The sequence below is a fragment of the Strigops habroptila genome, chromosome 4 (genome assembly GCF_004027225.2).
Source record: "Strigops habroptila isolate Jane chromosome 4, bStrHab1.2.pri, whole genome shotgun sequence".
NCBI classification, from domain to species: Eukaryota; Metazoa; Chordata; class Aves; order Psittaciformes; family Psittacidae; genus Strigops; species Strigops habroptila.
Window position 1 is genome coordinate 45186290 of NC_046358.1, and position 12387 is coordinate 45198676.

At 35.8% G+C, this 12387-nt stretch overlaps 1 protein-coding gene across 12 annotated transcripts in view; it reads left to right on the forward strand.

Moving 5' to 3' along the window:
• RYR3 (ryanodine receptor 3) overlaps nt 1-12387 on the forward strand; it is a 215933-nt gene that overhangs the window by 191354 nt on the left and 12192 nt on the right. For all 12 annotated transcript variants that reach the window (XM_030481593.1, XM_030481598.1, XM_030481599.1 and 9 more), the window contains 8 exons: nt 289-393; nt 1506-1587; nt 1905-3229; nt 5296-5351; nt 7268-7436; nt 8076-8162; nt 9726-9923; nt 11043-11173. In XM_030481593.1, coding sequence (XP_030337453.1) covers nt 289-393; nt 1506-1587; nt 1905-3229; nt 5296-5351; nt 7268-7436; nt 8076-8162; nt 9726-9923; nt 11043-11173 — 2153 coding nt within the window. The remainder of the gene's footprint in view (nt 1-288; nt 394-1505; nt 1588-1904; nt 3230-5295; nt 5352-7267; nt 7437-8075; nt 8163-9725; nt 9924-11042; nt 11174-12387) is intronic.

Here is a 12387-nt window from a genome sequence, read left to right on the forward strand (position 1 = left end):
ATATTTTGGCTTTATTTTTCTTAAATTTGATAAAGTCACATTGTATCACTGGTCCACCATAAAGTTAATACTAAAACATGCAAATGGCTACATATTTAATATGATATGATTGAGTATTCATGCACTAGATAGCAGAGACCTTGGGAAGCTTTCTCTTGTAGCTTCATGGAAACCTGAAGTTTCTTTTTTTTCATGTTTTCAGGGAGAAATCTTAGGAAATAATTTGTTTTATTTGTTTTGATTTATTTTGTATAAATGAAAAATGTGTTTGTTTCTTACATTTTTTAGGGTCCTTGCATAGGTAATCAACAGAGTCTGGCTCATAGTAGGCTGTGGGATGCAGTTGTTGGCTTTCTTCATGTTTTTGCCAATATGCAGATGAAACTTTCACAGGTATTTTCAGAAGTCAAATAATCTGTCTTTCATATGTTAGCCAAGTGAATGTTGAAAGCTGTAAAGCAGTTAATGTGCTGATACTCACTGGTTGTGCATGGGCCTAATGTAATGTAGAGGTCCAAGACTAAATCTCAGGACTAGCATCTTCATATCACTCCTTTCAGCATTAATCATCATGGTGCACTCACTTTTTCTAGTATCAAACTCACTACTTCCAGCTCATTTATACCTTTCTGATAATGAAGGTGGCAATTTGTTCCTCCCTGTTACCAAAACCTGATGATCTCTCAGAGCAGAAGCACCATTAAAAGCATGGTTCCCATGCTATAGATAAGTAAGGCAAGAGAAAACCTGGGAAAAATTCAAAGAGGGAGGGAATGTGACAGTCATCTTGTCCCATTAATTCATCACAGGCATAGAGCAAGAGGGCAACAAGCAGTGTTCATTTCACTGTGCAGAGCATTGTGGAGTCCTACCCCTCCTCACAGTTTCAGGCTTCTGTGTTCTTTTGCAACTGCTGCTTAATGTACCCATACACTCAGGCCAGTGGGAACTGAAGGCAACAGTGCAGAGTCATTTTCTCACTCTTATTCATTGCTCTGCTACCCTCTGACTTACTCGTAAGATTTCTACCCACCCTACAGAAGTATGTCTGAATTTTCAGGATACTTAGCAGTTTTAGGTCTTTAATCTTAGCCACAAATCCATGTTAGACTTACCATGTTCTGTAGTTAAACTAAACAGTTGTAGTTCTGTTTGAGTGGTAATGCATTTTGCCATTAAATATTCCCTGTGAAGCAAGGATGAATACTGCCAGATGTGTTGAATAATCAATTTTGTGATTTTTTTGCTGTTCCTTACCTGCCCTTTTGTACTCCTTAATGCTTTATTAAAGCTTATCTTTATGGTATTGAATACCTCTGCTGTAGTAAATTACCCTCATATTGTATAAGACCTCTGATAGTAATCATAATAAAATGACAATGAAATCTGGAGGAACGTGAACTACATTTAGATGACCATCCTGCATACTGTTTTTTCCAAATGCATTTAGTTTTCAAGATAAATAGAAATTAAAAACAACCTTATACTTTTGGATTTTTTTACAGGACTCTGCTCAGATTGAATTGCTCAAAGAACTGTTAGATCTGCTAAAGGATATGGTAGTGATGCTCTTGTCACTGCTTGAAGGTTGGACCTGTTTTTCTTTATGGTCAAATATGATTATCTGAGCTTCATAATGTAAAGAATGATAACTATGTTAATCCCTCTAAACTGTTTTTAAATTGCCTTTATGTAATGTCAAGAAAAAACTTATTTCACATTTATTTAATAATTATTGTGGAATATACTTTGTCTTGAAAAAGAGGGTTGCTACAAAAAAGCATATTGAAAGAAAAATTACAATGTTCGAGAACATTTTTGTTCTGTTCTCGGAATGAATATGAGATTAATTTATTTAAAATTTAGCAATGACAAATAACTTTGTGTTTTCACTTGCTGTTTAGGCAATGTTGTAAATGGAACTATTGGAAAACAAATGGTTGACACACTTGTAGAATCATCTAGCAATGTAGAAATGATTTTGAAGTTCTTTGACATGTTCCTCAAGTTAAAAGATCTGACGAACTCAGATGCTTTCAAAGAGCATGACCCAGATGGTAAAGGCATCATTTCAAAGAAGGAATTTCAAAAATCAATGGAGGCTCAAAAACAATACATACAGTCAGAGATTGAATTCCTGCTGTCCTGTGCAGAAGCTGATGAAAATGATATGTTTAACTATGTTGATTTTGTGGAAAGATTCCATGAACCAGCTAAAGACATTGGATTTAATGTAGCAGTATTGCTAACAAACCTTTCAGAGCACATGCCTAATGACTCACGCCTTCAGAGCTTACTTGAACCTGCGGAAAGTGTTCTTAATTACTTTGAACCATACCTTGGCCGCATTGAAATAATGGGTGGAGCCAAGAAAATAGAAAGAGTTTACTTTGAAATCAGTGAATCCAGTAGAATGCAGTGGGAGAAGCCACAGGTGAAGGAATCTAAAAGGCAGTTTATATTTGATGTTGTAAATGAAGGTGGAGAGCAAGAAAAAATGGAACTCTTTGTGAATTTCTGTGAAGACACAATCTTTGAAATGCAGCTAGCATCCCAGATCTCTGAAACAGATACATCTGAGAGGCCTGAGGAAGAGGCAGAGGCAGAATCTTGTTATGTAGTGGATACTGGAGATGATGAGGAAGAAGAAAAGTCCCTGGAATCTGCTTCAGCTTTTGCAATGGCCTGTGTTGCAGTGAAGAAGAATGTTGCCAACTTTTTTAAAACAATCACTGTGAAGAACCTAAGGAAACAATACCGGAAAGTTAGAAAGATGACAGTAAAAGAGATGGTGAAACTGTTTTTCTCCTTTTTCTGGCTCCTATTTGTAGGGATGTTCCAACTGTTCTTTACTGTAGTGTGGGGAATTTTCCAGATTCTTTGGAGCACCGTATTTGGGGGTGGCCTGGTTGAGGGAGCAAAAAATATTAAAGTGACTAAAATACTAGGGGACATGCCTGACCCAACACAGTTTGGAATCCATGATGATGTTATGGAAGCAGAAAAAGCTGAAGGCATCGAGCATGGCATCAGAGCTGACCTTGTGCAGTTTGTGAAGGGTGAAAAGGGAGAAGCTGACATCATATCAGACATTTTTGGCATTCATACAAAGAAAGAAGGTGGCTCAAAACATGGTCATGATGCTGGGCTTGGAGATATTGCAGAAATCCTTGGTACTGATATCCAGTCATCTTTGGAAAACACAGTTCATAAGAAAAAAGGACTACAGGTATGTTAAAGAGATTTTGTCTTTCTTTGCAGAAAATAATAAGACAAATATATTACTGAATTTTCTATTAGTAACTGAGTTATTTGTCAGTTAACTGATTAAAAAATGTTCTTGGTGAGAACATACTTTATAATCTGTATTCTTTAAAAAACCAAAAAATCCCAAAACAAAACAGCAGTGTTTACATACCCAGTGTGTTTAGATTTCACTGCAGTAAATTGTTATTGTTCATTTGGACTGCATTCAGAACAAAAATTGCTAGCAGCTTCCTAGACATGAATTTTGCTTTAAATGGTTTACAGTCTTGTTTATTTTGCAGACCCCATTTTCCCACAGTATATTTCAATTACTTTTCCAATTTACTTTCTCCATAATGCCTTGTCATTATCATCTTTCTTGTACATGCTTTACTCGTGACTTTTTCCTATTATTTGAAATATTTCTTCCTGAATTCGTTGTTACTATGTTTACCATGTAATCATTCTTTCCTCATATTGTTTTATGAACAGTATATTTTGTTCCACTCAGCTGAGCTAAATATAACCTATCATTCTGTTTGAAAATGGATTGAACTAAATGTCAAAACCAAAACGCATTTGCCATATTTGGAAGGCATTATGTTTCACTCTACACTTTAGATCTGTTTCTGCTTGTTATTCAAATATATCTTTCCTTTCATTAATCCACCTCTTTACAGTATGCTTTCCAGATATTTTCAAGATGAACCTCCATTGTACACTTCTTATTTCATTATGTCCTCTTCATTTGTATGCTTTTCTCCAAGATTTGTTGCCTAGATCAAAATATATATTTTTTCATTTATTTTTATTATTTATTTATTAATTCATTTTTATGCGTGTACTTAAAAGTTACAGTCTTTTAAAAAAGGGATTTATTCATTCTTCTCCTGCCCCTTGGAAGAACTAGGCATTATCAAATCATCTCTGAATTACCCTCCATCAGCTTGAGATCTTGGGGAAACAATTTGTGGAAGTTACATACATTTTCATCACATGTACTAGAGGAGGTTCTCAGATAAGAGGTGATATAAGGGAAGCAAGATTGATTTTTTTGTAAATTCTTTCTCTACTTATGTGTGAGAGACAGGCATCTAGGTGATTAGTGGGGGGAAAAGCACAGATAACTGTACCTTTAGATTCCTTTGTGAATCTAGGACTTTGGAGCCTGCATCTCTTTGATTTCCAGTGAAGCTTAGGTATTCAAACTGCATTTAAAATGAGTTTACTTTGGTCTTGCAACACTAAGCCTAAACGTGTTTGAAATCCAGGCTCCGGCTTCTTTGCTGCAGTTAACCATCTGTAAAATTGTATATTGTTTTTTCCTTATCTCAAGGGACTGTTGTAAACACACACTTAGGTGGTTTTGAGGTGTGCAAGTAAAAGGTTTAATGAACCATCAACCTACCTAAGACAAATAGTTTGAAGAAAATATTGTGTAAGTAAAAGTTGTTTAAATAATTGTCTGTTTTCAATTGCATCAGTTGATCTTGACAAAATGATTGGGTTTTGTAGTATCTGATAATTACACAGGTCTTTTTCAGATTTTTGATGCTATCACTGATACACTATTCCTCGTTTTGTATTTGGAATGAGGGAAACTGATGCTCATTTTCTGCATAATCAGTAACTGCAGTGAGTCTTCGTGAGTGACTATTGTATTATGGTATGATCTAGATGTAGTTAGTTACCTTCATCCTCAACTGGTCACATGATCTGTCTCATAACCACGTATGATTACTTTACGTTCTTAAAGGTCTTTTCCAACTTAGTTGATTCTATGATTCTAAGTTGTTCAGTCAACTGGGCTAGTTGCAATATTGGTAATACTATGCTGAAAAAGGCTATCAGAAGAATTTCCGTAGTTTTTACTGTTTACGCCTAGTCTGAGCTGTCTATTTTTTGAAAATCAAGTACTTTAAAAGTGCAGAGTGGTATAAAAAAATATAATGTGGTAATTATTTTATTTGTATCTTAGAAAACAGTAACTAAAGTTACCAAAATTTTATTTGAATGGATCCATTTTGAGAGTTAAAATACTTTTTGCAGATATCTGAAATTGCAAAAGCTGAAACAGAAAGAAAAGCAGAAGCTGAGAAGGCTGAGTAAGTTACACAATTCCTGTTTCATTCCTTGGTAATTCCTAATGCTAGATAATTTGTCCAGAAAGAATCCAAGCAATGCTCAGTATTCGAAGCACTTTATGTACACTTTGTCTCATCAGTATTTTGAAAACCAGCAGTACCTAAGAGGTGGCAAACTGTCTCAATGGGCAACAAAATAGCGATCTGATTTTTGTGGCCTTTGACAATTCTGCATATATAAATCTGCAGCTATTGTCTTTTTAAAAATTCCCCTACCTACCTTTAAAAATGAGCACCAGTCTTGGAAAAAGCTCTGCAACTTGTCATTATTGCTATATACACTTCCCCTACTACCCACTATAATTTTCAGGCAATAATAGTTTAAATAAATATTATTACTGCTGTTTATCTGTTTTCAAGTCCCTTCTTGCATTTTATGTCTACAAAATTGTTTTGATATCATTTGTCTCTCTCTTCAATCCCTGCAGGGATGTTAAATACAATTTTCACTGTTTAGAGCACTTCCAGTAATTAAAAAGTGCATTTCAACTCTTCTATGGTTTTTTTGGTACCATGTATCCAAAGAACCTGTTGATGAGTGTTACTCAGTATGAAGATAATAACTTCAAGCTAAGCAGTTTCTGAAACTTGTTTCACCTAGACGGTGTTACAATATAATATTAAATTGGTTAATATTTAGATTGCTCAAATGACACCTTTTAAAAGTTTTGTTAACTCATATCACTGCTGGGCTTTTTTCTTTGTTGATTGATTTCGGTTTCCTGATTTAGACACTAGAAGCATATCCAGCGAAGCTTCAGTGAAGCAGTTTCTAAGTATCTAGGAATTTGCCAAAAATCTCCTGTGCCACTCATTTTTTTCTTATTTTCGACTTTTTCACCTCTTATTTTTCATAAGCATGATCTCCTTCTACCTCTGTAATTTTATTGAACTTGTTTTCCTGATTCCCTGTTGCCTTCACTTGTCTGCCATGCTTAATTCTGCTCTCAAGTAATTTTGCAGCATATTCAAATTGCCTTCAGCTTAAAAATCTGAGTTTAATGGCTTATATTCTGAGGCTGCAAGAGGGACTTTTTGGTAGAAGATAAATACATTCTTAGACACCCATCATATGAGTCCTGCTGTAGTAGTAGCGTGATAAAGTGAACCACATACTGCATTTCTTTATCCTCATGGCTTAAAACTTTCAACCACCTCAATGCCTCAACATTCTTTTACGAATATGCAAATTCAGCTGGGTTTTTTTTTTCCCCTTTTTCTTTTCTTTTTTTTTTTTTTTTAGTTTAGTAACTAAATTCTCCTATTACTATATACAATCTTGATACTTAATTTTCATAAAGGCAATTCAGTGGTGCAGGAGGAGTGATTGTAATCTACACACTTCATAAGGTGTGACCTTCTGAAGTAAACTACCTTCTTGTTAGCCGTTCATCTCTGTAAAAACAGTGATAGCCTTGATTTAAATTAATCCATTTTATGATACTGTGATTCAATTATGATCCTGTGTACCAACTCCCAAAAGCTGTATTTCTCTTTTTGAGCCTCAGGCTCAAGAAAGTACATGTGAACTCTCAATTTTTTTTATATTACTTGTATTGAGTATATATGTACATGACTGGTTTTGGCAAACATTATCCACTTCACACTTGATGCAGTAACTTCTGCCTGGTTTTTGGCTTTTTACCTTCTTGATCTTTCCTCAACACCTCTCCCCATGCATATCATTTGAAACTAAGGTCACTTTTTTTACTCTGGTTTACTCTCTACCTCAAATCTTTTACTTAGAATCATTTTTCTTCCAGTGTCAAAACTAGCTTCCAAAGCCAAACTTTCTGAATTGGGATTCCTTTTAAAGGAATGCATTTACAATATAGAAGTTTGGCTAGGTATTTTTGTTTCGATTGCCTTTCTTCTAGCATGGAAGATGGTGAGAAACAAGATAAAGCAAAGGAAGTACAATCTGAGCAGCTAGAAGAGGGAAAAATAAAGAAAAAGAAGCGAAGGCACGGGCAAAAAATTGAGAAACCAGAGGCTGTAATGGCTAACTTCTTCAAAGCTTTGGAAATTTATCAAACAAAAATGCTTGTAAGTTTTTCTTAAATTATTTTAGTAATGAATTTTTATTTATGTAATATAGAACTTTTGTTTGATATTGAAGGGAGAAATGTCATCAGAAAAGGAACATTGGCGTGAGTTTTCAAATGACTGTATTCAGTCTTTTGTGATTTTTATAATACTTCAGAGAGTTATATACATAAAGTGTTTGTGTGCGTGATTTCCCCTATCTTGGTCTAACAGGACAGATTAACCTCTTGAGCTCCTTGTTAGGAGCTCCCTATTTTCCCTAATCTAACTTCTAGAATCTGTAATTCTATTTTCTATAGGATTTTTCATTATTCTTAAAAAAATCGAACTATGAACTCTATTAATCCATTCAAGCAGTTTATTCCAGTATTTTAGCATTTCTATGCCAGACTTCCTTCTAGAAAGTTTTCCTTAATATTTCAGTCTTCCCTGTTGCAATTGCAAGATGTTATTTTTAATCCCATTTACCATGAAATGGGAGAATAGGCCACCAAGAAATGCCCTTCCTTTGTTATGAGTGGTGTATGAAAGCAACACAATTATGTATTTACTTTTTTAGAAACCTTACTTTCTTACCTTGGTATTAGCTAGAGGCTGCCTCTAATTTTTTTAATTTTTTTTTTTTTTTTTTACTTTCAGCACTACTTGGCAAGAAATTTTTATAACTTAAGGTTTCTTGCTCTATTTGTTGCATTTGCCATCAACTTTATTCTTCTATTTTACAAGGTAAGATTATACATTGTTCTTTAAATGGGGTTTTATGTTACTTTCAGAGGAATATTTAATGATGGTTTCGAGGCTTGTTTAATAAAGTCCTTCAAACACAAACTAAAGCATTTAGATATGAAATAGTTAATATTTTAAATTTTGTAACTAAAATTTGTGATATTAAACCTACTCTGTTTTTATTTGTTCAGACTAAATGAAAAGATGTATTTTATTCCTCCGTTATAGTTCCTTTTGTGTTTCTAGGCATTTTTTCATTTACTCACAGGAATCTGTTACTGTTTGAATTGTTAATCTTGTCATGGGAAATTTGAAATCCAACTAAAATAACTCAGATGTCAAAACTGTTGCATTTTTTTCTCTCATTTGTTTTAAAGATACTGAGAGACTTCAGTTCATCTGATTATTCTCAGTGGTTGTATTTCTGCTTTTTCTAAAGAACCCTACCAACTTCAGTTGGTTTTGACTGATCATTTCAGAATGAGATTAATGTCCCAGTTGAACTAGATCAGCTCATATGTTTTCGTTGTACTTAATTTGTACATATTTTTTTTTCATGCCTTTCAGGCTCAGGGGACATTCTTGTTTCAATTTATTTTTTCATGAATTTAGTAATCTGTAGTGAATATCAAATGTATATTTTTTTGCCATTTTTCCCATTCTCCCATTTCCATGTGGGACTATAATTCAGCTTTCATACTTATTTGCTCCATTTTCTTTGTTGCCGTTGCCAATATGGTTGTTAGTGACTGTTGTGATTAAGAAATTTCTATACTGGGATTGAAACTTTAATTGATGGGTATGAGCAGGCACAAGAAATGTAAAGCAAGAGAGGCCTTTTCATGGTAGGCTACAGGGTATTTTTTCTATCACCAATGAAGAAGGTTATATATCCATACTTTAAAATTAATCTTAGGGTTTTACCTGAATCTCATGAGTTGCTTCGGGTTCTGGTGTATAACCTAATGATACAAAGTAGAACATCTTCACTAATTTTATCACTGAATCTTCACAACCTCTGTCCATGAGAAGGAGTAGAATTCACTAGAGAGAACTCCCATCCATAAAAGCCTCAGGTTTTTTTCCTTCCCGTACACATTAGACGTCCACAAGAAAAGTCCTCTCAGCTAAGTCATGAAATAAATTATGGACAATGAACAGGTCAGTAACATGAGAACTTAGTTACTTTCTAGACTCTAGTAATCAGGAACAATATAGATTACAAAACAAACCCTAAATTCAGTCATATTAGATAACCCTGTCATTATCTGGGTCTTTGAAGAAAACATTTTTTCATAACTTTTTCATTGGTGGTTTTGGTTTTGCTATGGCGCTGTTAAAGGAGAGATTTTTAAACTGTCATGTGCCTGTACTTGCTTTTTCTAGATTCTCAGTGACATTAGATGATGTGAGACTTCTGCTGCGAAAAGGAAGGACATTACTGTTCAAAGCTAATGCTCTATCATCTTCCCATGAGCAGGCTCTGCAAACATCATTTGTCGTTGCAGTAAAGCAAAAGCTTTTAAGTTTATTGTGTTTTCAATGTGCTTGAATTTTTCTCAGGTGACAGAAGAGCCACTTGATGAAGTAGACGAAGACTCTAATCTCTGGAACTCTTTTGATGAAGAGGAGGAGGATGAGGGCATGGTGTTTTTTGTTTTAGAAGAAAGTACAGGTTACATGGCACCTGCTCTCAGAGCACTGGCAGTTATACATACTGTCATCTCCTTTGTCTGTGTGATTGGATACTATTGCTTAAAGGCAAGTTCTGAATCATATTTTACTAATTGTTGTGGTTTGAGCCCAGCCGGTAACTCGGAACCACGCAGCCGCTTGCTCACTCCCCCCCGCCTTCTTCCTCCCCCAGCTCCCGGAGGGATGGGGAGGAGAATCGAAAGAATGTAACTCCCACGGGTTGAGATAAGAGCAGTCCAGTAACTAAAGTACCATATAAAACTACTGCTGCTACCACCAATAATAATAATGATAAGGGAAGTAACAAGGGGAGAGGATACAATTGCTCACCACCTGCCGACCGATACCCAGCCTGACCCGAGCAGTGATCTGGGCCTTCTGGGTAACTCCCCCTGGTTTATATACTGGGCATGATGTGCCATGGTATGGAATACACCTTTGACTAGTTTGGGTCAGGTGTCCTGTCTCTGCTTCCTCCCGGCTTCCCCTCCTCCCTGGCAGAGCATGAGACTGAGAAAGTCCTTGGTCAGAGTAAACATTACTTAGCAACAACTAAAAACATCGGTGTTATCAGCGTTGTTCCCAGGCTGAAAGTTAAAAACACAGCACTGCACCAGCTACTAAGAAGGAGAAAAATGACTGCTATAGCTGAACCCAGGACGCTAATGTATTATTTGTTGACGAACATCGGTGATGTCCTGAAGTGATTTTTGAGCTAATACTGGAATACCTGTTTGTACCTAGTTGTTTTACAAATTCTCACTATTCAATATGCAAATGTTTGCTTTCCTTGTTTGTTTACTCAGTCTGGCAGAGACTGAATTAGCTTTCTTCATACCAGAGCGTGTGTTTTGGGTTTGTGGTTAGAAGAGTGTTGCTAACACACCCACGTTTTGGTTATGGCTGAACAGTGCCTGCACAGTGTGAAGGCTTTCTCTGCTCTACCCACTCTGTGCATCCTCCAGTGAATACACTGGGAGGAGGCAAAGCGAGTGGGGGGAGAGGGTTGACTTCCAATGTGGCCACTGGTCAGAGACTCTCTAGGCATTGATCTGCTTGTGGGAGGTGTTAGTGTGATGTTTGGTCTTATATGGTATTATAAAGAGTATTTAATACTGTAGGTAGATATCATGGTTTCTAAAAATATGTAAGCCATGATAACGATGTCCACTGTCATTTTCATAGGTCCCTCTGGTTGTATTCAAGAGAGAAAAGGAGGTAGCTAGAAAGCTGGAATTTGACGGACTATACATAACTGAACAGCCATCTGAAGATGATATTAAAGGACAGTGGGATCGCCTGGTTATAAATACTCCGTATGTAAAATTAAATTGTTACACGTAAGCTCGTTAAGCCACTGATCTAGAACTTTTGCTGTTCAACTGTCACCTAGTTCATCTAGAAGAAAGGCATTTTTTACCTTATTTTGGATGCTACAGCAGTAGATTCTGATGTGAAATCCTGCATTATCTGTTTATTTAACAAATACCATCCTAGCATATATATTCCACCTCCTTTTAATTTTTCTAGAGTTTGCAAGGATTGTACACCTTACCTTACAAGATCTCTTCAAGACATTTCACATTAGTCACTAATTGAGAAAACTTTAAGAAGATAACTTCCCTTTCAGTGACTCAATTTCACATTCATATTGTATAGCAGCATTCTCCTACCTTTCTTTCCCACTTCTTGCTAACAAAATTTGTATATGAAAAGAGAAATAACTAGTGTAAAATAGCAATTCCAGAATTTGAGTAGGTCTGACAGGAATTACTGTCAGGTTGTATGCACTAGCAAATACTGTAGTAGTTATACACTGATTCTAGGAGACTCAGCCGCTCTGTGAGTGAATGATCCAAGTATAGGCATGAAAAACATCAGTAAGCTCCAGCAGTCTGTAGAAGCAACACAGACAATTACAGCAAGTCAGCTGTCTTCTCTTGAAACAGTGCCTTATCTACAGGCTATTTACTCTTTCAAAACAAACAGAATTGCGTTTTGGTGCTAGTATACCTAGGCTTAGATTCTGGTCTTTCCCTAGTAACTGGGTAACTGGAGAGCTTTGCTTAATTTCCAACTTGTTTCTTTAACTATTGACGGCAAGCTATCTAGACATCCATTAAGTTTATTCTCAGCAAAACCAAGCATAAATTAATGAGATATATTGTCAGCTTATCCCAAAAGACATGCTTGTTCTCAGCTAATCAGACTAATCCTTCCTTCTCATGTGAACTGACTTGAGGTTCAGTGCAGGTCTTGTACCACCAGGATAACAACTGCTGGACAGTGCCCAGTGCTGTGTATATACTGAAGTGTGCTTTCCAGAACTGAATAAAAGAAGTAATTAAAAAGGCAAAAGAGGTACGCTGATAAATGCAGCACCATTAGATGTTTTTGGTAAAAGAGATAGATGCAAGCTGGCTACATTACAGACGTGTTTTGCTTAAAAGTCTGAGAAATGAAGGAAGGAAATAAAATAACACAGATCAGCGTACCAGGATATACCATCTAAGTCACTGGAACCATTTGC